The sequence below is a fragment of the Phacochoerus africanus genome, chromosome 8 (genome assembly GCF_016906955.1).
Source record: "Phacochoerus africanus isolate WHEZ1 chromosome 8, ROS_Pafr_v1, whole genome shotgun sequence".
NCBI classification, from domain to species: Eukaryota; Metazoa; Chordata; class Mammalia; order Artiodactyla; family Suidae; genus Phacochoerus; species Phacochoerus africanus.
In genome coordinates, this window is record NC_062551.1 from 42,523,574 (window position 1) to 42,542,836 (window position 19,263).

The 19,263-nt window shown below is 51.4% G+C and overlaps 1 protein-coding gene across 4 annotated transcripts in view; it reads right to left on the bottom strand.

The window, feature by feature from the left end:
• Nucleotides 1-19,263, bottom strand: part of ANKRD27 (ankyrin repeat domain 27) — a 58,908-nt gene that overhangs the window by 24,922 nt on the left and 14,723 nt on the right. For 3 of the 4 annotated variants that reach the window (XM_047789739.1, XM_047789737.1, XM_047789738.1), the window contains exons 3-14: nucleotides 17,828-17,938; nucleotides 15,480-15,636; nucleotides 14,054-14,208; nucleotides 13,165-13,224; nucleotides 12,762-12,815; nucleotides 12,585-12,650; nucleotides 12,420-12,496; nucleotides 11,174-11,295; nucleotides 8,592-8,670; nucleotides 7,941-8,073; nucleotides 1,960-2,052; nucleotides 374-501 (exon numbers count right to left, since the gene is read on the bottom strand). In XM_047789739.1, the coding sequence (XP_047645695.1) occupies nucleotides 374-501; nucleotides 1,960-2,052; nucleotides 7,941-8,073; nucleotides 8,592-8,670; nucleotides 11,174-11,295; nucleotides 12,420-12,496; nucleotides 12,585-12,650; nucleotides 12,762-12,815; nucleotides 13,165-13,224; nucleotides 14,054-14,208; nucleotides 15,480-15,636; nucleotides 17,828-17,938 (1,235 nt within the window). Of the gene's footprint in view, nucleotides 1-373; nucleotides 502-1,959; nucleotides 2,053-7,940; nucleotides 8,074-8,591; nucleotides 8,671-11,173; nucleotides 11,296-12,419; nucleotides 12,497-12,584; nucleotides 12,651-12,761; nucleotides 12,816-13,164; nucleotides 13,225-14,053; nucleotides 14,209-15,479; nucleotides 15,637-17,827; nucleotides 17,939-19,263 lie in introns of those variants that run through there. The other variant, XM_047789740.1, reaches the window with a different exon arrangement.

Consider the following 19,263-nt stretch of genomic DNA (forward strand, 5'->3'; position numbering starts at 1 on the left):
ATAAGCTCCTTATTTTTATTTATTTTTTTGGGGTTTTTTTTGTCTTTTTTTGGTCCTTTTAGGGCCACGCCCACGGCATATGGAGGTTCCCAGGCTAGGGGTCTAATCAGAGCTGTAGCCACCAGCCTACACCACAACCACAGCAATGCGGGATCTGAGCCGCATCTGCAACCTACACCACAGCTCACGGCAACGCCGGATCCTTAACCCACTGAGTGAGGCCAGGGATTGAACCTGCAACCTCATGGTTCTTAGTCGATGGGAACTCCAAGCTCCTTATTTTAAATGGCTCAGCCAGCAAGTGGGAAAGTTCTGCCCGGGGGCCACCCGGGCTCCCACTTCCTGGCACGAAGCCGACACAGGACCCTCTTACCCGGAGACGAGTTTCTCACAGTCATCACAGAAGCACAGAGGGTGGCACATCTTTTGGACGTCATCTTTGTCTTGGTCTTCCTGGCTCAGAAGTCTTTCCACTTCTTTCTGGTTACCTGATGCGATGTGCTAAAAAGTGCCGGCACAGACACCGTTGCCATTAAGGAACTATTCACTCCCTTACGGTGTGATTTTTTTTTTTTTTTGTCTTTTTGCCATTTTTCTTGGGCTGCCCCCGTGGCACATGGAGGTTCCCAGGCTAGGGGTCAAATCGGAGCTGTAGCTGCCGGCCTACACCACAGCTACACCCACTGAGCGAGGCCAGGGATTGAACCCACAACTTTATGGTTCCTAGTCAGATTCGTTAACCACTGAGCCATGATGGGAACTCCAAGGTGTGAATTTTTCGAGTGTCCTTAGAGAATCACGTATCTACGGACGGATGGGTGGAAATGATTTGCTCTCTGGGACTTGTTTCAAAATAATTTGGGCGGATGGGGAGAGGAGGGTGGGAGGAGAAATGAAACGAGACTGGGAGAAGGCAACACGGGGGTTCATCCCTTACGCTACTCTCCTTTATTTTTGGAAATGTTAGGGTTTTTCCATAACTAAAAAAACAAAACCAAAACAGGATGACAAAATTTCCAGAGCAGTAAGAGTGGGGTCGGGGATACATCCGGAACCTTGCTGTCGATTCTGACCCCTCATTAGGGAAGTCAAATCCTCTCACAGTCTATGAGAGCCTCTGCTTGCAGAAGAGGTGCAGTTCACACGAGACCCCACCCCAAAGCAGACCTGCAGGGAGCACAGAGTGGGGGTGCAGGCACATAGCTCCGGGTCCCCCATGGAACTCAGTCTGGTCCCAGGTAGCTTTTTTTCTTTTTTTTCTTTTTTTTTTTCCTTTTTACAGCCACACCTGAGACATATGGTGGCAGTTCCTGGGCTAGAGGTGGAATTGGAGCTATAGCCGTTGGCCTATGCCACAGCCACAGCAATGCCAGATCCGAGCCCAGTCTTCGACCTGCACCACAGCTCATGGCAACGCTGGATCCTTAACCCACTGAGCAAGGTCAGGGATCGAACCCGAATCCTCATGGGTGCTAGTAGGGTTTGCTAACCGCTGAGCCACAATGGGAACTTGGGAACTCCCCCCAGGTGGCCTTCCGATGACTGCCTCGAAGGGCATCTCGCCAGCCTTCCCGTGGTTGATCAGACGCAAGGAGGGAGCTGCCTGATGTGCCAGCCTCCCAGCCCAGCAAGCTCACACAAACATCTGTCAGGTGGGCTCCTGGAGCCCAGAAGAGGCACCAGTTCCGACGGGGCTGTGGGTGAGGCCCCACCGAGCTGACTGTGAAGAACAAGTCGTGTTTCATGGAATGGATAGAGGAGCACAGCCGGGTCGAGGGTTCCACTCACAGAGCACTAGGCCCGGGGTTGCGGTGGGGGGGGGGGGCTCTGTAAGACCTCAGCACTCCTACGACCCCCTCGAGCGCAGACCACCCTGATGGAGTCTTTGAGACTCTGGAGGCACAGAAGGATGGAGAGCTCCCTGCATACCTGTGCCTGCTGGACCTCCGGGTGTCTCACCTGAAAGAGGCAGTCAATGGGCGTTGATGTCATCTGAGACAGTAAGCTCATTCTCTGCTTAAGGAACAGTCTGTCACCAAATCCCTCAGACTCCTGCAGGAAAAGCCGACAATCCGTTTTATCACATATCAAAGCTGTCAGGGCAGATCCTTGGAAACAGAGGACCCGGGGACAATCCTTGCCCTTTCCCGCAGAACAGGACGGGCGCTGCCTCTCCCAACCCTTCCCGAGCCACCCAGCACCCTCAGCAGGCTGGGCCAGGGGCTCCCCCGATGCCTCTCCAGGAAGTGGAGCTCTGACCATGGTTTCCCAGTGGGGACCTGTGTGTGTGTGTGTGTGTGTGTGTGTGTGTGTGTGTGTGTGATGAGGCATGCACACACCACCATCCTCCAGATGGAAGCCTCAGTTGTCCTGGCCTCCTCCTCCTCTCAAAGGTCCATCCTTCTGCCTGCAGAGCCCTGGCCCCTGTGTTTGATCTGGGCTCACAAACAGGGGAACCGTTTTACAGGCTGGGCTATACTTCCCAGTGTCAGCCAACAGGAGAGAGAAGGGTCCTGCTTTTTTTTTTTTTTCCTTTTTGGCCACCCAAAGGTATATGGAGCTCCCAGGCCAGTGATCAGATCCGAGGCACAGTTGCAACCTACGCCACAGCTGCAGCAATGCTGGATCCTTAACCCACTGCGCTGGGCCGGGGATTGAACCTGTGTCCCAGCGCTCCAGAGAAGCTGCCAATCCTACTGTACCACAGCGGGAACTCCAAGGTCCTGCTTTTTTAACAAACATATTAAGACATCACGTAAATGGCCACTGGCCCAAAGTCCAATAAAATATTGAGTCCACCCCAAAGCAGAAACTCACATCATCATAGTGCAGGTAATTTTTTTTTGTCTTTTTAGGGCCCCACGCATGGCATATGGAATGTGCCTGGGGCCAGGTTACGGGTCAAATAGGAGTTACAGCCGCCGGCCTACACCACAGCCACAGCAACGTGGGATCCGAGTCACATCTCCGACCTACACTACAACTCACAACAACGCCAGATCCTTGACCCACAGAGTGAGGCCAGGGATCGAACCCGCATCCTCATGGACACCAGTCAGATTTGTTTCCACTGCGCCACAACAGGAACTCCCAGTGATTTTTTATTTTAATACAAAAAAATCCAAAAATGTATCCTTACTTTATGAAATAATTTCTAGCCAGACACTTCAATGCTCACTTGACCACCTGCAACTAAACTGATGACAAATTGATTTCCTCGAAAAGAATCTTGGAGGTGGACAGGATTGTTTCCAGCCAGCTGCAGCCAGAAGAACTCACCAAAACCCTGACCAAATTATGGAACCAAGTCTCTTTATGGCTCCCTAAGTCCTGATTTAGAAGCCCAGTTAAAGACAGAGCTGGCAGCACACTGGGGGGGGGGGGGGTCCACCGTCAAGCAGGGCCCCTCACACCAGCTGCCCCCACGGGGCTGTCCTGGCCAACAAACGCCAACCTCTCAGCAATAAGGTCACCGAGCTCCCCGTTAGCACAGGCACTGTTTTCTTCAGTGATTTACAGCTGCGATGCTTCGAGTCAGAGAAACATCAAAGACCTTACGGTTCAGGTGCATCTGGGCTCTTTTCTCCTCTTGGGGATGACAGTTTGAAGGGCAGTGATAAAAAGAGGCAGACCTTCTAGGCCTGACTCTTCAGAGAAGAATGAGCTACCAGGACAAATAGCCCATTGGCTAGGATCAATCTGGGAAAAGGGTAAATACTGTTTATTGGAAGCCAGAAAGACCAGGAAGCCTGCGAAGCTGGAGCCGAGGGGGCAGGGATGCTTTTCAGTTGCTCCCCCGTCCTCCTCTGTCCGCAGAGGTGAAGAGAGTCATCCCAGGAAGGGTTATCTACAAAAAGCTAAAGCTAATTCATTAATGAATTAAAGAATATTTACAGTCATTCCTGCCGTGGCCCAACGGGACTGGGGGGAGTCTCTGCAATGCTGGGACTCAGGTTCAATCCCTGGCCTGGCACAGTGGGTTAAGGAGCTGTCAGTGCCACAGCTGCAGCATATGTCACAACCGTGGCTCAGATGTGACCCCTGGCCTAGGAACTCCATAGGTGGCAGGGTGAGCCAAAAAAAAAAAAAAGAATGTTTGTGGTCATCTCAAGTACGTCTCAAGTATAATGTATGTCTTGGGGAGAAAATTTCTGTGAAACTATGTTATACAAAGAGTTGACAATAAAATATAATTTGATGTCCTAACACTTAGTCCTGAACGCTCTTCAGGAATCTCACCTGCCACGTGGAGATTCAAATAAGAACACTGGAGTTCCCACCGTGGCTCAGCAGTAAACGAACGTGACTAGCATCCATGAGGACGCAGGTTCAATCCCTGGCCTCGCTCAGTAGGTTAAGGACCCAGCATTGCCGTGAACTGTGGTGTAGGTTGCAGATGTGGCTTGGATCCCACGTTGCTGTGGCTGTGGTGTAGGCCGACAGCTCCAGCTTCGATTGGACCCCTAGCCTGGGAACCTCCATATGCTGTAGGTGCAGCCCTAAAATGACAGACAGACAGACAGAAAAAGCACTTGCAAAGAGCCCATTTGCTTCCCACCAGGCAAAGGTGAGCTCCCCAGCATCATCCCCAGTGCAGACAGGAAAATGGACAGAGGCTCAGAGAGACAAACAGACGTGTCCAAGAGCTGGACTCAAACCAACACCAGCACAAGAGGGGCCACCTCTCGCAGGCTCCCCCAGTCCCACCTGGAACACTTTCTGAAGGAGAAGCAGGTGTCAGAAGCTGACGGGTAGTGCTTGGTCAACCAGTCTCTTTCCTCTCTGGCCCAAGGTGTGGCCTTCCAGCCCACAGGCCACGGAGAGGAAGCAAGCAGGCTGGGCACGGTACAGGCTGGGGGCGCAAGGGGACGGGAGCACCTCCTTCCAGGTGACCAGGGGCAGCCCCTGCCCTGTCAGGGAGCATCAGGCCAGCCCTCTGCAAGCTAGTGGGTCCAGGAGGGGAGACCAATCAGAGGGAAGGAACTGGAAGGGCAGGGCCATGACGGAAAAACCTCTCCGGGCACCAGGGGAAAACAACCTATGTTCCGAGGACCCCAGAGAAGACAATTCAAACTGAGAAATCTTACTGCCCAGCGATGGCAGTGAGCAGCATTTCTCACTCTGCTGAGGCACTCATGCGCACGCCTGTGCATTCTAGAACAGTAACAGTATCTCCCTAAATTAGAAACAACTTTCCAAGAGAGTCATAACAGGAACATCTGAGATAAGATGGATACCCTCTAATTTCATCCACATCTGTATGGGCAATCAAATTGACCCTGGACAAGAGCAGAAATTTTTTTTTTTCTTTTGCCTCTTCTAGAGACACACCTGAAGCACGTGGAGGTTCCCAGACTAGGGTTTTACTCGGAGCTGTAGCTGCCGGCCAACGCCACAGCAACGCCGGATCTTTAACCCACTGAGAAAAGCCAGGGATCAAACCCGCAAAATCATGGTTCCTAGTCGGATTCGTTAACCACTGAGCCACGATGGGAACTCCAAGAGCAGAAATTAATTCTTCATCAAGCACCATGATACCATCAGGCTATGTGCCAACAAGCACAGCATAATCTCAAATTTTGGTTAAAAATACAGAAGTTCCAGGAGTTCCCGTGGTGGCGCAGTGGTTAACGAATCCAACTAGGAACCATGAGGTTGCGGGTTCGGTCCCTGGCCTTGCTCTGTGGGTCAAGGATCCAGCGTTGCCATGAGCTGTGGTGTAGGTTGCAGACGCAACTCGGATCCTGTGTTGCTGTGGCTCTGGTGCAGGCCGGCGGCTACAGCTCCGGTTCGACCCCTAGCCTGGGAACCTCCATATGCCGCAGGAGCGGCCCAAGAAATAGCAAAAAAAAAAAAAACCAGAAGTTCCTGTCATGGCACAGCAGAAATCTGGCGTGGCTGTGGCTGTGGTGTAGGCCGGCAGCTACAGCTCTGAATAGACCCCTAGCCTGGGAACCTCCATATGCCTCAGATGCGGCCCTAAAAAGCAAAAAACAAACAAAAAAACCCCACGATTTTTTGAAGTTCCCCAGTAGCTTAGCAGGTTAAGGATCCAGAATTGTCACTGTTGTGGCGTGGGGTTGAGCCCCGGCCTAGGAACTTTTGCAATTACAATTTTAAAATCATTGCAGGAGTTCCCGTCGTGGCGCAGTGGTTAACGAATCCGACTAGGAACCATGAGGTTGCGGGTTCGGTCCCTGCCCTTGCTCAGTGGGTTAACGATCCAGCGTTGCCGTGGGCTGTGGTGTAGATTGCAGACGCGGCTCGGATCCCGCGTTGCTGTGGCTCTGGTGTAGGCCGGTGGCTGAAGCTCCGATTCGACCCCTAGCCTGGGAACCTCCATATGCCGCGGGAGCGGCCCAAGAAATAACAACAACAACAAAAAAGACAAAAAAAAAATCCGACAATATAAAATCATTGCATAAACACAGAAAAAAGATATATACCAACATGTTAACACAAGTCTCAACTAGTATGTTTATGGGAGGCTTTTGCTGCATTCATGGCAATTTTATATATTTCAAATATTTGTAAGCAAACTTGTTAGTCTTCTAATCAGAAAAAAAAAAAATTATTCCCTTCAGGGGAAAAAAAAAAGTGTTATTATCCACAGTATCATTTCAAGTAAAGTATACACGGCCAGGAAAAAGACTGGAAAATACAGAAGCATGCTAACAATGAAAGAATTCAAAGACATGCTTGTACCTGAAATGCCCTGTCTGGAAAGGCCTAGATTCTTTTCCAGATGTTTCCACCAATTTTTATTTTATTTTTTTATTATTATTCTTGGGAGAAAATTAAGATCAAGTGAATGCTCTATCCTCAGGACTCCTGGGTGGTTGGTTTGCTTTTTCTGTGGCACATGGATGTGCCCGGGCCAGGGATTGAACCCAAGCCACAGCAGGGACAACACCAGATCCTTAACCCGCTGTGCTACCAGAGAACTCCAAGACTCCTGGTTTTTACTACGGACATCTCTTTGCTCGATTGATATTGGCTTTGCGATTTTGACACGCTTTGCTGGTTGGTATGCAGTGAAATAAGCTGGCAGCGCACGCTTGGTTTAAGAGTCTCACAGTTCTCGTGGGACTAGGATCGCCTCCGCCAGCCAAAGCTCACCCACCAAGCAGGAAAACCGGAGTAGGGCCCCTCAGTCCGAACACTGCAGACAGTAAGAATCTCACCCATGGAGATCCCGTCGTGGCACAGCGGAAACGAATCTGACTAGAAACCATGAGGTTGTGGGTTCGATCCCTGGCCTCGCTCAGTGGGTTAAGGATCCGGTGTTGCCGTGAGCTGTGGTGTAGGTCGCAGACGCGGCTCAGATCCCGCGTTGCTGTGGCTCTGGCGTAGGCCAGCGGCTGCAGCTCCGATTCGACCCCTAGCCTGAGAACCTCCATGTGCCATGGCAGCGGCCCAAGAAATGGAAAAAAGCCAAAAAAAAAAAAGAAAAGAATCTCACCCCTTGCCCATCACAGGAAGGACCTCCAAACTCCCCTCTTCCAGGATCCCCCTGCCACATGCTCTTGAGGATGAGGAGGGTTAATGAAGCAGAAGATGAATAACGTGAGCACCCAGGATAACCCGCCAAGTCTCACAACCCACTGGGTGCTCAGTGTTCCGTCTGCCGGGCAGGCTTTTTTTTTTAATTTATTTTTTATTAGGGTAGAATTGATTGACAATGTTGTGTCAATTTCTGCTGTACAGTCATACATATATACATATATATTCTTCTTCTCATATTCCATCATGGTCTATCCCAAGAAACTGAATATAGTTCCCTGGGCTATAGAGTAGGATGCTGGGTGGTTTTGAAGCGGCTGAGACCCTGTTCTCCTGGGAGAGCATCTGTGAGCCCCCCTCCCCAACACCACCCTCAGAAGCCCGTCACACGCGAGAGGGAGACAAGAAGAAAGGGCAGGGCAGGAGGGAGAGCTCACCGGTGGCTTAACGGAGAGGCTGCCCTGGCGAATATATTCGATTGCAGCCTCAATGGAGGTCAGGCAGTATCCCAGCTCATCCTTGGCTGAGCTGCTGAATCGGAAGTTTTTGATATAACTCAAATTTGCCATCCTAATAAAAGGAAGGAAGATGCTTTAGTGTCATAGGCCCAATCAACACCTGGGCAGAAACAAGGCTATTGGCTCAGTCATGAAGACAGTTAGCTCGGGGGAGCTAGGGCGGCTTCCCCTGGGGTCTCTACTTAGATTGGGCGCAACTGGGAAAACAAAGCAAGGGGCTTGTGACTTTCCTGGTAGGCTAGCTTTTAGAAAGCTGATGATTACATAGTGAACCTGGGTTCCTGTGGGAGAGGGCCCTGGAGCCAGACAGAACTGGAGTCGGCTTCCCGCTCGCCCACAGACGAGCCACATGTTCCACAATGAGACACACGAGGTCTCTGGGCCTGTTTGCCCATCTGCAGATGGAATGACAGCCTCCCCCCCCGAACCCCTTGCAGAATGAAGGCAGGGTGGGTCCCTGGCTTACAAGGGCCACTCAGTTTCCTAGAGTGACACTAAAACCACCATCGTATGGTGCTGCCATTGTAAAAAAAACAAAACAAAACAAAACAGTTTAACAAAAAATATTACCAATTAGGGATCTCTGTTTTCACAAGCAAATATAAAAGGACGGACAGCAGATCATCAGCACACATGGTCTCCAAGTTAACTGCAAGGGAGGGAGAAATACACGTTCAAAGCCATCCTGGACTCAAAAGGACCGACAAGCCTATCAGCTCCCCACCACCATCCGACCCACAAAACCACAATCTGGGAAGATGACACATCAGGGGGAAATTCAATCGCACAGTTTCCTTTCTAGTGTCCCAAAGCGATGTCAGATTCCGGGGAAATGTAGGCCTAGAGTCCTCAGAACGTGGGCGGAAGAAAGCAAGCTCCAGGCAGATCGTCCCCTCGCCACTTCCCGGGACAGATAAAGAGCCTGGGGAAGCTGGTGATGATGGAAACAACTCGAAAGTGTGCCAGAGTCACTGCCAAAAGTCTGCTCACTCCTGGGGTCACTTCCGTTTTATACACCACAAAGTCTGATGCTAATGTGTGGCTTGACTCGATTTTTGCCTTTTTTTTTTTTTTTTTAGGGCTGCACCCTCAGCATATTTTTAGGGTTCCCAGGCTAGGGGTCCAATTGGAGGTGTAGCTGCCAGCCTACACCACTGCCATAGCAACATGGGACCCGAGCTGCATCTGCAACCTACACCACAGCTCACGGCAACGCCGGATCCTTAACCCACTGAGTGAGGTCAGGAATCAAACCTGAGTCCTCATGGGTACCAGTCAGGTTTGTTACCACTGAGCCACAACAGGCCCTCCCTGATTTTTTTTTTTTTTCCATTGTAATTTTGTTTCAGTGATCCATTCACACATTTAAAATGTTCAACAGGGGAGTTCCCGTCGTGGCTGGCGCAGTGGTTAACGAATCCAACTAGGAACCATGAGGTGGCGGGTTCGGTCCCTGCCCTTGCTCAGTGGGTTAAGGATCCGGCATTGCCGTGAGCTGTGGTGTAGGTTGCAGACGCGGCTCGGATCCCGCGTTGCTGTGGTCTGGCGTAGGCCGGTGGTTACAGCTCCGATTAGACTCCTAGCCTGGGAACCTCTATATGCCGAGGGAGTGGCCTAAGAAATAGCAAAAAGACAAAAAAATAAAAATAAATAAATAAAATGTTCAACAGGGAGTTCCCACTGTGGCTCAGCAGTTAACAAATCTGACCAGCATCCATGAGGACACAGGTTCAATCCCTGGCCTTGCTCAGGGGATTAAGGATCTGGCGTGCCTGTGGCTGTGGTGTAGGCTGGCCGCTATAGCTCGGATTCAACCCCTAGCCTAGGAACTTCCATGTGCTTCCCTAAGAAGCAAAAAAGAAAAGAAAAGAAAATGTTCAACAAAACAAAAGAGCACGCCAGGCATGTCCCTCCCACCCAGGCCACCCAGACTTCCTCCCCAGAGGCCACTGCTGCTTGCTTCCCACATATCTTTCCAGAGACAGTCTGGGAAGTCTGTCCGCAGGGTATCATAAATACGCTTTCATGCCACATGCTCTCGGAGTTCCTGTCGTGGCTCAGTGGTTAATGAATCCGACTAGGAACCATGAGGTTGCAGGTTCAATCCCTGGCCTCGCTCAGTGGGTTAAGGATCTGGCATTGCCGTGAGCTGTGGTGAAGGTCGCAGATGCGGCTCGAATCCAGCATTGCTGTGGCTGTGGTGGAGGCCGGGAACCTCCATGTGCTCTGGGTGCGGCCCTGGAAAAGACAAAAAACAAAAAAACATTCCACATGCTCTGGAGATCATCCCCTAACTGCACACACTCATTTGCCTCCTCATTACTTTTATTCTGAGCTTGTTTTGTTTTACTTTTTCTAACGAAACATTTTAAGTATATACCAAATTAGAGCGTTCCCATGGTGGCTCAGCGGGTTAAGCACATGACTAGTATCTGTCCACTGGGATGAGGGTTCAATCCCTGGCCTCGCTCAATGGGTGAAGGATCCAGCATGGCTGAGAGCTGTGGCACAGCTCACAGCTGCAGCTCTGATCCCATGTTGCTGTGGCTGTGGTGTAGGGCAGGAGCTGCAGCTCTGATTTGTCCCCCAGCCTGGGCACTTCCATATACTGCAGGTGCTGCCGTCAAAAGAGAAAGATTTTTGGAATTCCCGTCATAGCTCAGCAGAAATGAATGTGACTAGAATCCACGAGGACACGGGTTCGATCCCTGGCCTCGCTCAGTGGGTTAAGCACCCAGCAGTACTGTGAGCTGTGGTGTGGGCCGGCAGCTGTAGCTACCACTGGACCCCTAGCCTGGGAACCTCCATATGCCATGGGTGCAGCCCTAAAAAGGCAAAAAAAATTTTTTTTTGTTTAAACTAGAGAGAACCTAACAAATGGCTGAACTCTCACATTCCCATCACTAGCTCGGCTCGGTTTGGAGGCCACTGCTTCTCCGCCAGCATTTTCTTACCGCGAAAGTACCTAACCTACCCCACCCCCACCCCTAGGCACCCCCTCCTCAGAACAGACTCCAGGGTGCTCGCATGGAGAAGCTCTGCCACCACCAGCCCATCCCCTTGACCCTGTCCGATGGCCCTGCTCCTTGACAGCTGTTTGCATCCGACCATATGCAGCAGGCCCGCCACCAGCGCCCTGCCCGAGCACACACCTCTCTGGCTGGGAGACTGGGTGATCAGCTGCACCACCTTCCGCAAACAAGCCAGCTTCTGCTGTGGAGAGCTGCATCTGTTCAGCTGAGCCAGTTCCCTCTTTGCACGAGGGATGTTGAAGCTGCAAAACAATTTGGAAAGGGACCAACTTAAGACCCTGGTGTGAGAGCACTCCCTTCTTGGATCTAACAACTTGTTTCAGATCTACATTTCTTTTCTTTTGGTGTTTTTGGGGCTGCACCCTTGGCATATGGAGGTTTCCAGGCTAGGGGTCCAATCAGAGCTGTAGCCGCCAGCCTATGCCAGAGCCACAGCAACACCAGATTCGAGCCATGTCTGCGACCTACATCACGGCTCAGGGCAACGATGGATCCTTAAGCCACGGAGCGAGGCCAGGGATCAAACCTGTAACCTCATGGATGCTAGTCAGGTTCGCTAACCACTGAGCCATGATGGGAACTCCCAGACTCACACCTCTTACAGCAAACCATAAGTAATGCAAAACGGAAAGAGAAACTCAAAAGTAATCAGACTCAAGTCAGTGGCAAAGCACAACAACTATCAGGGTCCCAATCAGGCTGCCAAGTGACAGAGCTGCACCAGAGAATTAGGAAAAACAAAACAAAACAAAAAACAATCCTTAGCCCCAGAGCGAAAGAGGTCAGTGGTTTTGGGGGGAGGGCAGAGGAAATTTAGATATAAATAGTTTGGAAACTCTTGTTTCATTAGAAATTTAATTCAAAAGAAGGTGCCCCTCGCTGCCACAATTTGTAGTGTAGGCGGCAGATGCGGCTCAGATCTGGAGTTGCCATGGCTGAGGTGTAGGCTGCAGCTATAGCTCCAATTCAACCTCTGGCCTGGGAAACTTCCGTATGCTGCAGGTGCAGCCCTAAAAAGATAAAAGGGGAAAAAAAAAAAAAAAAAGGAGGTGGCCCAAAGGTCGTGGGGGCATTGCTCAGACAGGCAGGTGAGGAGAGTTGTCTGCAAGCAAGGCCCACCTGGGCGAGTGGCATGCCCTCCCAGGGACCATCTGTGAAAAACCCCAACCCCCCGGCTTCCACCCACTGGCATGCTGGCAGACAGGGGCTGGAATGTGACAGCCCTTTATCTCTGGTCACAAATAACTGCCCTGCTCCTCTGTATGAACCACATCACATCAGCGCCGCCACTCCTGCCGGGGGCCCTTCTTCCAAGGGGCACGGTGCCCCAGCCCAAGGACACTGTTCCTGCAGTGCACGGCCTTACCTGAACTCGGGTTTCACACCGATGTCTTTCTGCTGAAGATCTTGAAGGCTTCTCGTGATTTTGTTAAAGGCAGCATCCTGAGAACAGATTTTTAACGGAGCTGCAAATCTCCTGAAAGGCTTAGAACGGGGCTGCCCTCCTGCATGATGGTGACTGGGAACTTACCTCGCTGGCCTCCATGGTGCCCACGTATTTAAAGACGAGGTCGTAGATATCGTGCTGGACGTACATCTGTGAAATCAGCGGGCCCAGTTCAAGGTGTGGGGGCGGGGGGAGGGGAACAAGGGAGCCCCCCGCTACCCCCACCGCACCTTCTCTGCCCTCCCTGCCCTGGCCCCTGACCTCCACGGCCTGCTTCATCAGGTTCATCTGGGCCTCCTGCTTGGCGAGCACTTTCTGGAGGACAAGAAAGGTACGGTTACAGAGCATGGGCTGGCACATGGGCAAGCTGCAATTTTTTTTTTTTTTTTTTTGGTTTTTAGGGCTGCACCCTCAGCATACAGAGGTTCCCAGGCCAGGGGTCAAATCGGAGCTGCAGTTGCCGGCCTATACCAGAGCCACAGCAACTCGGGATCCAAACCACATCTGTGACCTACACTACAGCTCATGGCAACGCCGGATCCTTAACCCACTGAACGAGGCCAGGGATCGAACCCGCAACCTCATGGTTTCTAGCTGGATTCGTTTCCGCTGCGCCATGACGGGAACTCCTGCGACTCTCTCATTTGAATGTCATGCTGCTTACCAGGTGGGAGTCCCTCAACAGCTGCTGGAGGCATTTGGTATAGAGAGCATTCACGGAGTCCTGTGCAACACAGAGCAGAGAGAGGTCGCCTTAGTAATCCGAGGCCGTGACACAAAAGCCAGGAGTGTAACACATCCTGGAGCCAGGAGAACATTTCACAAAATGTATCCCCTGGGTGCCAAGCTCCACGTCCTGATTCAAGCTTATCAAATCAGGAAGGCGATTTTTTTTTCAACTTTTTTTTTCTTTTTATGGCCGCACCTGCAGCATATGGAGGGTCCCAGGCTAGAGATCCAATCAGAGCTGCAGCTGCCGGCCTACACCACAGCCATGTCAATGCTAGATCCTCGCTGTATCTGCGACCTATGCCACAGCTCATGTCAACACCGAACCCTTAACCCACTAAGCAAGGCCAGGGATCGAACCCACTTCCTCACAAACACTATGTCAGCTTCTTAACCTGCTGAGCCACAACAGAAACTCAACTTTTTTCAGGTAAATAGGCATTAAGAGAAGGAACAAATTCCCCTCAGGGTTAACATAGATGATAACCATATTCACTGTTATATTTCTCTGTGGTTTTCAAGTTTTCAACTGTGGTTTGTACTACTTCTCTCTCTCTTTTTTTTTTTTGGCTGCACCTGCAGCAAGCAGAAGTTCCCAGGCTGGGGATCAAACCCACGCCACAGCAGGGACAATGCCAGATCCTTAACCCACTGAGCCACCAGGAGACTCCAAGAACTACTTTTATAATAGGAAGGAAGAAACATTCAAATAAAACGTCCAACGGTGTAGGCAGCAAAGCTACCGGGTGAACCGAGAGGGTTCCCCTTGCTCTGAACCAGCCTGAGACAGGGCGCGCCTTGCCAAGCCCGACATGACTACTGACTATGTGGTGACGGAGGCTCTTCCTTTCACACTCTCTGAACGTTCGCTGGAAAGAGGCGATGTTTCTGTCGAATCTCTCCGCGTGCCTTCCCAAAAACTCTCTCACGTCTTCGATGGTTTTCAGCGAAAAGGGATCTGAGGATGTTGAAGGCTCTTCTGAAAAAGAGACAGAGGGTCAAGCTGGCTGAAGCCTTCCCGGTTTCCCAAGAGGGCAAGTCTCACAATCCTTTGCTCTGCTCCTCCGGGATTTCAGGCTCCATCTTCTATGGAAGAAGGATAAACTTATTTCAAGAAATCACCCAAGAGCAGCCTCATGACAGGACAGCTGGGGGTCGAGAGAGCCTCGTCCTCCTGAAGCCCATTCCTGGGACAAAACCTGAAGTATCTGGGACCATGGGCACGACCTGCGAGGCTCTGGTGAAGAAGCCCTGATTCCTGACAATAAGCGCCTCAGACAGCTCTTATTTGGCACATGACTCCTTATCTCAGTTTCCCAGAGCACCAAAGAATTATTATCCATTAAAAAGAGGTGCAACAGGAGTTCCCGTCGTGGTGCAGTGGTTAACAGATCCAACTAGGAACCATAAGGTTGTGGGTTCGATCCCTGGCCTTGCTCAGTGGGTTAAGGATCTGGCTGTTGCCGTGAGCTGTGGTGTAGGTTGCAGACGCAGCTCGGATCCTGCATTGCTGTTGCTGTGGTAAAGGCCGGTGGCTCTAGCTCCGATTAGACCCCTAGCCTGGGAATCTCCATATGCCACAGGAACAGCCCTAGAAAAAGGCAAAAAGATTAAAAAAATAAATAAATAAAAATAAAAAAAGGTGCAACAGTGGGGCCAGGTGGTAATAATGCTTGAAGAGGTTGCCCTAGAGCCTAGACCCAGAGACAATGCCAGGGCTGCTACTTTGCACAACGCCAGGGGGTGACGCTCGCACGGAGGTCTATGTGTGCAGCATCTAACATGTGCAACCGCAAAGAGCAGCTATATCCCATCTCCTTGGCTCAAGATGACTCTTTTTTTTTTTTTTTTTTGAACAGCTGCTCCTGCAGCATATGGAAGTTCCCAGGCTAGGGGTTGAATCAGAGCTGCAGCTATGCCATAGCCACAGCCACACCAGATCCAAGCTGCATCTGCAAACTATGCCGCAGCTCATGGCATCACCGGATGCTTAACCCACTGGGTGAGGCCAGGGATCAAACCCACATCCTCAGAGAGATGATGTCGGGTTCGTAACCTGCTGAGCCACAAGAGGAACTCCTCGAGATGACTTTTTGATTAAGTTCTAGGAAGAATGATTGTAAACAGTGACACAGGTTTCTAGGAGGCTCTAGAATATCTGATGGGATGTTTATATATAAGCTGTGTCAGGGGGAAGTGCAACAAGCACATCCCTCCGAATCAGGAGAGAGGGGTTTTCTCCCAGCCTACCTGAACTCTCTCTCTTTTCCAAGGGATGGGCTATGCATAATATGCTGAAACTCTCTTCTTTTTCATTGTAGAAAGTTTCTTCAAAGAGAATGGGCACGGAGAGAAGACACGTGAAACCAGTTCCTAGTTTAATCCGGTTTCCTTGGATAAAGACATCCTGGAACAAGAGAGCCATCACTGCATCAGCAGCCGGTGTGACCACCAACCTCCGAGCCTGGCCCCGATCCAGCACTGCACCCCACCCGCCCGTCTCTGCTCCAGGGTGGGTGTGCTGGGACACCAACACCCTTCCGTCTTGCTTTCTGGTGCTGAAATGTTTTCTTTCCCCTGTTGCCCCTGTCACTGTGGCGGCAGAGGATCCTGATCCTATTGGTATATGGCAACAGAAAAGCACGAAGCTGTTCCTTAGAGTATAAAAAGGCTGGTACCTCTGGGAAAGGAAAAAGCAAGAAGGCTCGTCTCCCTGAATAAGAGCCCAGAATGACCCTGGGGCCCCTCGGTGCCGCAGGGCAGAGGGGCTGAAGGATGCGTGCTGCAGCCGCTCCATAGCGCATCACTCCAGCCATGGCCGGGGTGCCTGGGAAGACCAGCCACAATAAGCCTGGTGCCTCTGTTCTCTTGGTAGATTTGGGTACCACGAAGAGAACAGGTAAACCAATGAGTGATGGGCACCTGCGGTGAGCAGATCCCTGGCAAGAAAAGAGGAGCATGCGTGGGAACCACAGGGCTGCAGACCGCCCCCCACCAAGCTGGCATACTGGAACCCCCCACGCCATCCCTCCTCAAGCCCGACAGGGCTCACAAGCCCCAAGTGCAGCAGCAACATGGGTGGAGAAGGGCAGCGTGGCCCCCGCCCCTGACCGTGGATAGGCTGGGGACCACAGCCGGTCCTGACCAGGGATGGAACCTCTCCCTCTCAGAACCTATCTGCTTCCACTTAAAAAGGAAGAAAATGGAGTTCCCGTCTTGGCGCAGTGGTTAACGAATCCGACCAGGAACCATGAGGTGGCGGGTTCGGTCCCTGCCCTCGCTCAGTGGGTTAACGATCCGGCGTTGCCGTGAGCTGTGGTGTAGGTTGCAGACGCGGCTCGGATCCCGAGTTGCTGTGGCTCTGGCGTAGGCCGGTGGCTGCAGCTCCGATTCAACCTCTAGCCTGGGAACCTCCATATGCCGCGGGAGCGGCCCAAGAAATAGCAACAACAACAACAACAATAACACAACAAAAAGACAAAAAAAAAAAAAGGAAGAAAATGCCTACCCCGAAGTTAACATCCGCAATGAGACAGGCTGACATCATGTGGCCCCTGACACGATGCACTGGGAGAGATAAAGAACCCTTCCGGGGCGTTCCCACCCAAAATGCACAACGGTGATCTAATCACAGAAACACCAGAGAAACCCACATTGAGGAAGAGGCTATAGAGCAAGAGCAAAAGGGCAATGTCATGGAAGAGGCAGACTGAGGAGCTGTTCCAGACGAAGGGACAGTGAAAGGACTAACAATTGAATACACGGCACGATCCTGGACATGGGCCTCCATCTAAAAAGACAGATTTTTTTTTTTGGTTGTTGCTGTTGTTATAAAAGGCTAGGACAATGAGCAGAATTTGCATAAGGACAGTGTGTTGGAGAAGAGTATTCTATCGGCATTACATTTTCTGAGTGTAATCACTACGCTGGGGTTATGCAGGAAATATATACATTGTTTGGAAGTAAAGGGACATGGTGTCTGCAACTTCCACTTTTTGGAAAAGGTTCAGAAAAAGTAATAGTAATGATAATGTGTGTGTCTGTGGGTGCGTGTGCGTGTGCGTGTGTGTGTCCGGGGGTGTGTGTGTGTGTATGGATAGACAGAGCTGGGGTGGGGAGATGGGGAGATACAATAAATACGGCAAATCTGGGGAAGAGTACCTGAGGGTTCTCTGTACTTTACTGAAACGTGCTGTAGGTTTGAGAGGATTGGACAACAAAATGTTCTTTAAAAATGAAAAATTCATCCCTGATGTCCAGCTTGTGGCCAAGAAACTGCAAACAGACTTTCAAGGGCACCGGGATGAACAGCTTGCTCTGACGGGGTCTCTCTGAAGAGGTCTCCTGCCAACTCCCCGACTTCCTGCAAAAGCCCCCCAGGCTGAGGGAACGGTGCCCAGCCTCCCCGGGCCCCAGCCAGGACCCTGCTGACCACTGCCACCGCCTCCTTCCTCAAAGGCGGCAGGGCTGCTGCGGTATCGAAGCCATCGTGTGACATGGATGGACATGAAAGGCTGAGAAGCAGGATTCGCACCCCTCCTGCACTGCCAACACCCAGTGAGGGGCCCTGGTGGACCCACGAGAAAGGAATGGAATACCTTTCCGTTTAAGGTCTGAAAGTGTTCTTCCACCGGAATCAAAACGTAGGACTCAAACTGACAAGTAGACTGGATGCTGCTCGCCAGGCTTCCCTTGCAGGGTACTAAGACCTGTGGGGGAAAACCAATTAGGGTGAACACGAAAGAGGTGCGTAACCTACACCTTCTGCAGAAAGGGATGCTCCCAGAGACACTGCAGCTGGCATGGCCCTGGGGACCCACTGGCAGAGAGGATGCCTGGCTGGCATCACTGGCTGAAGTGTCCGCGGTTGATGTGTTGTCGCTGTGATGGAAGCGGGGGCTCCCCACCTAGCGGAAGGAGGTACCACAGTCTCTTCCATCTGGGACCTAAGAATGGTGGGCTCACTCCCACACCACTGGGCTCCCTGTTCCAAATCCCACCCCACCCCACCCCCGACCAGCCACCCTAGGTGCCCCCTCTGTCCTCAGTAGGCTCAGCAATGATTCCAGATGAAGAAAGCACAGTTTGGAAAGTACAGAAAAGGAACTACAAAATCACAGGTCATTTCACGACCTGAACGATAAACACGGCATGAACATGGTTTCCTTCCCATCTTTTTTCTATGCTTTTTTTTTTTTTTTTTTGCTTTTTAGGGATGCACCCACAGCATATGGAGGTTCCCAGGCTAGGGGTTGAATCAGAGCTGCAGCCGCTGGCCTACACCAGAGCCATAGCAATGCCAGATCCAAGCCGCGCCTGCAACGTACACCACAGCTCACGGCAACACTGGATCCTTAACCCACTGAGCAAGGCCAGGGATCAAACCCGCAACCTCAAGGTTCCTGGTCAGATTTGTTTCCGCTGTGCCACAACGGGAAGTCTTCTATGCTTTTTTAACCCAAATTGTGATCATAGTTTGTAATACCAGCCACAGAAAGTTTCCTGTCCCAGGCTGCCACCTCCATCAGAGATGTCTCAGGGTGCCAGACCTGTCTATGGGGCAGGCTCGACCTGAAATGTGAATTTGGGTCTCATGGTGGTCACCAGCTGCTCTGCTCAATGCATCGTGGCTCAGTGGTTAATGAATCCGACTAGGAACCATGAGGATGCAGGTTTGATCCCTGGCCTCGCTCAGTGGGTAAGGATCCGGCATTGCCATGAGCTGTGGTGTAGGTTACAGACGAGGCTCAGATCCCACATTGCTGTGGCTGTGGCGTAGGCCAGCGGCTATAGCTCCAATTCAACCCCTAGCCTGGGAACCTCCATATGCCACAGGAGTGGCCAAAGAAATGGCAAAAAGACAAAAAGACAAAAAAAAAAATCTGGCCAGGTTGCGCAGGACAACGCTTCTTCCACAGCTGACCTTGGGCTGAAGAGTTGGCCTCGCTGAGTCTCAAGTCCACTGAATGAGGCTCAGGGCTGCCCGGGGTGGGCCCCAAGCAGCTCCCCATGGATCTCAGGGGAGCTGGATTCA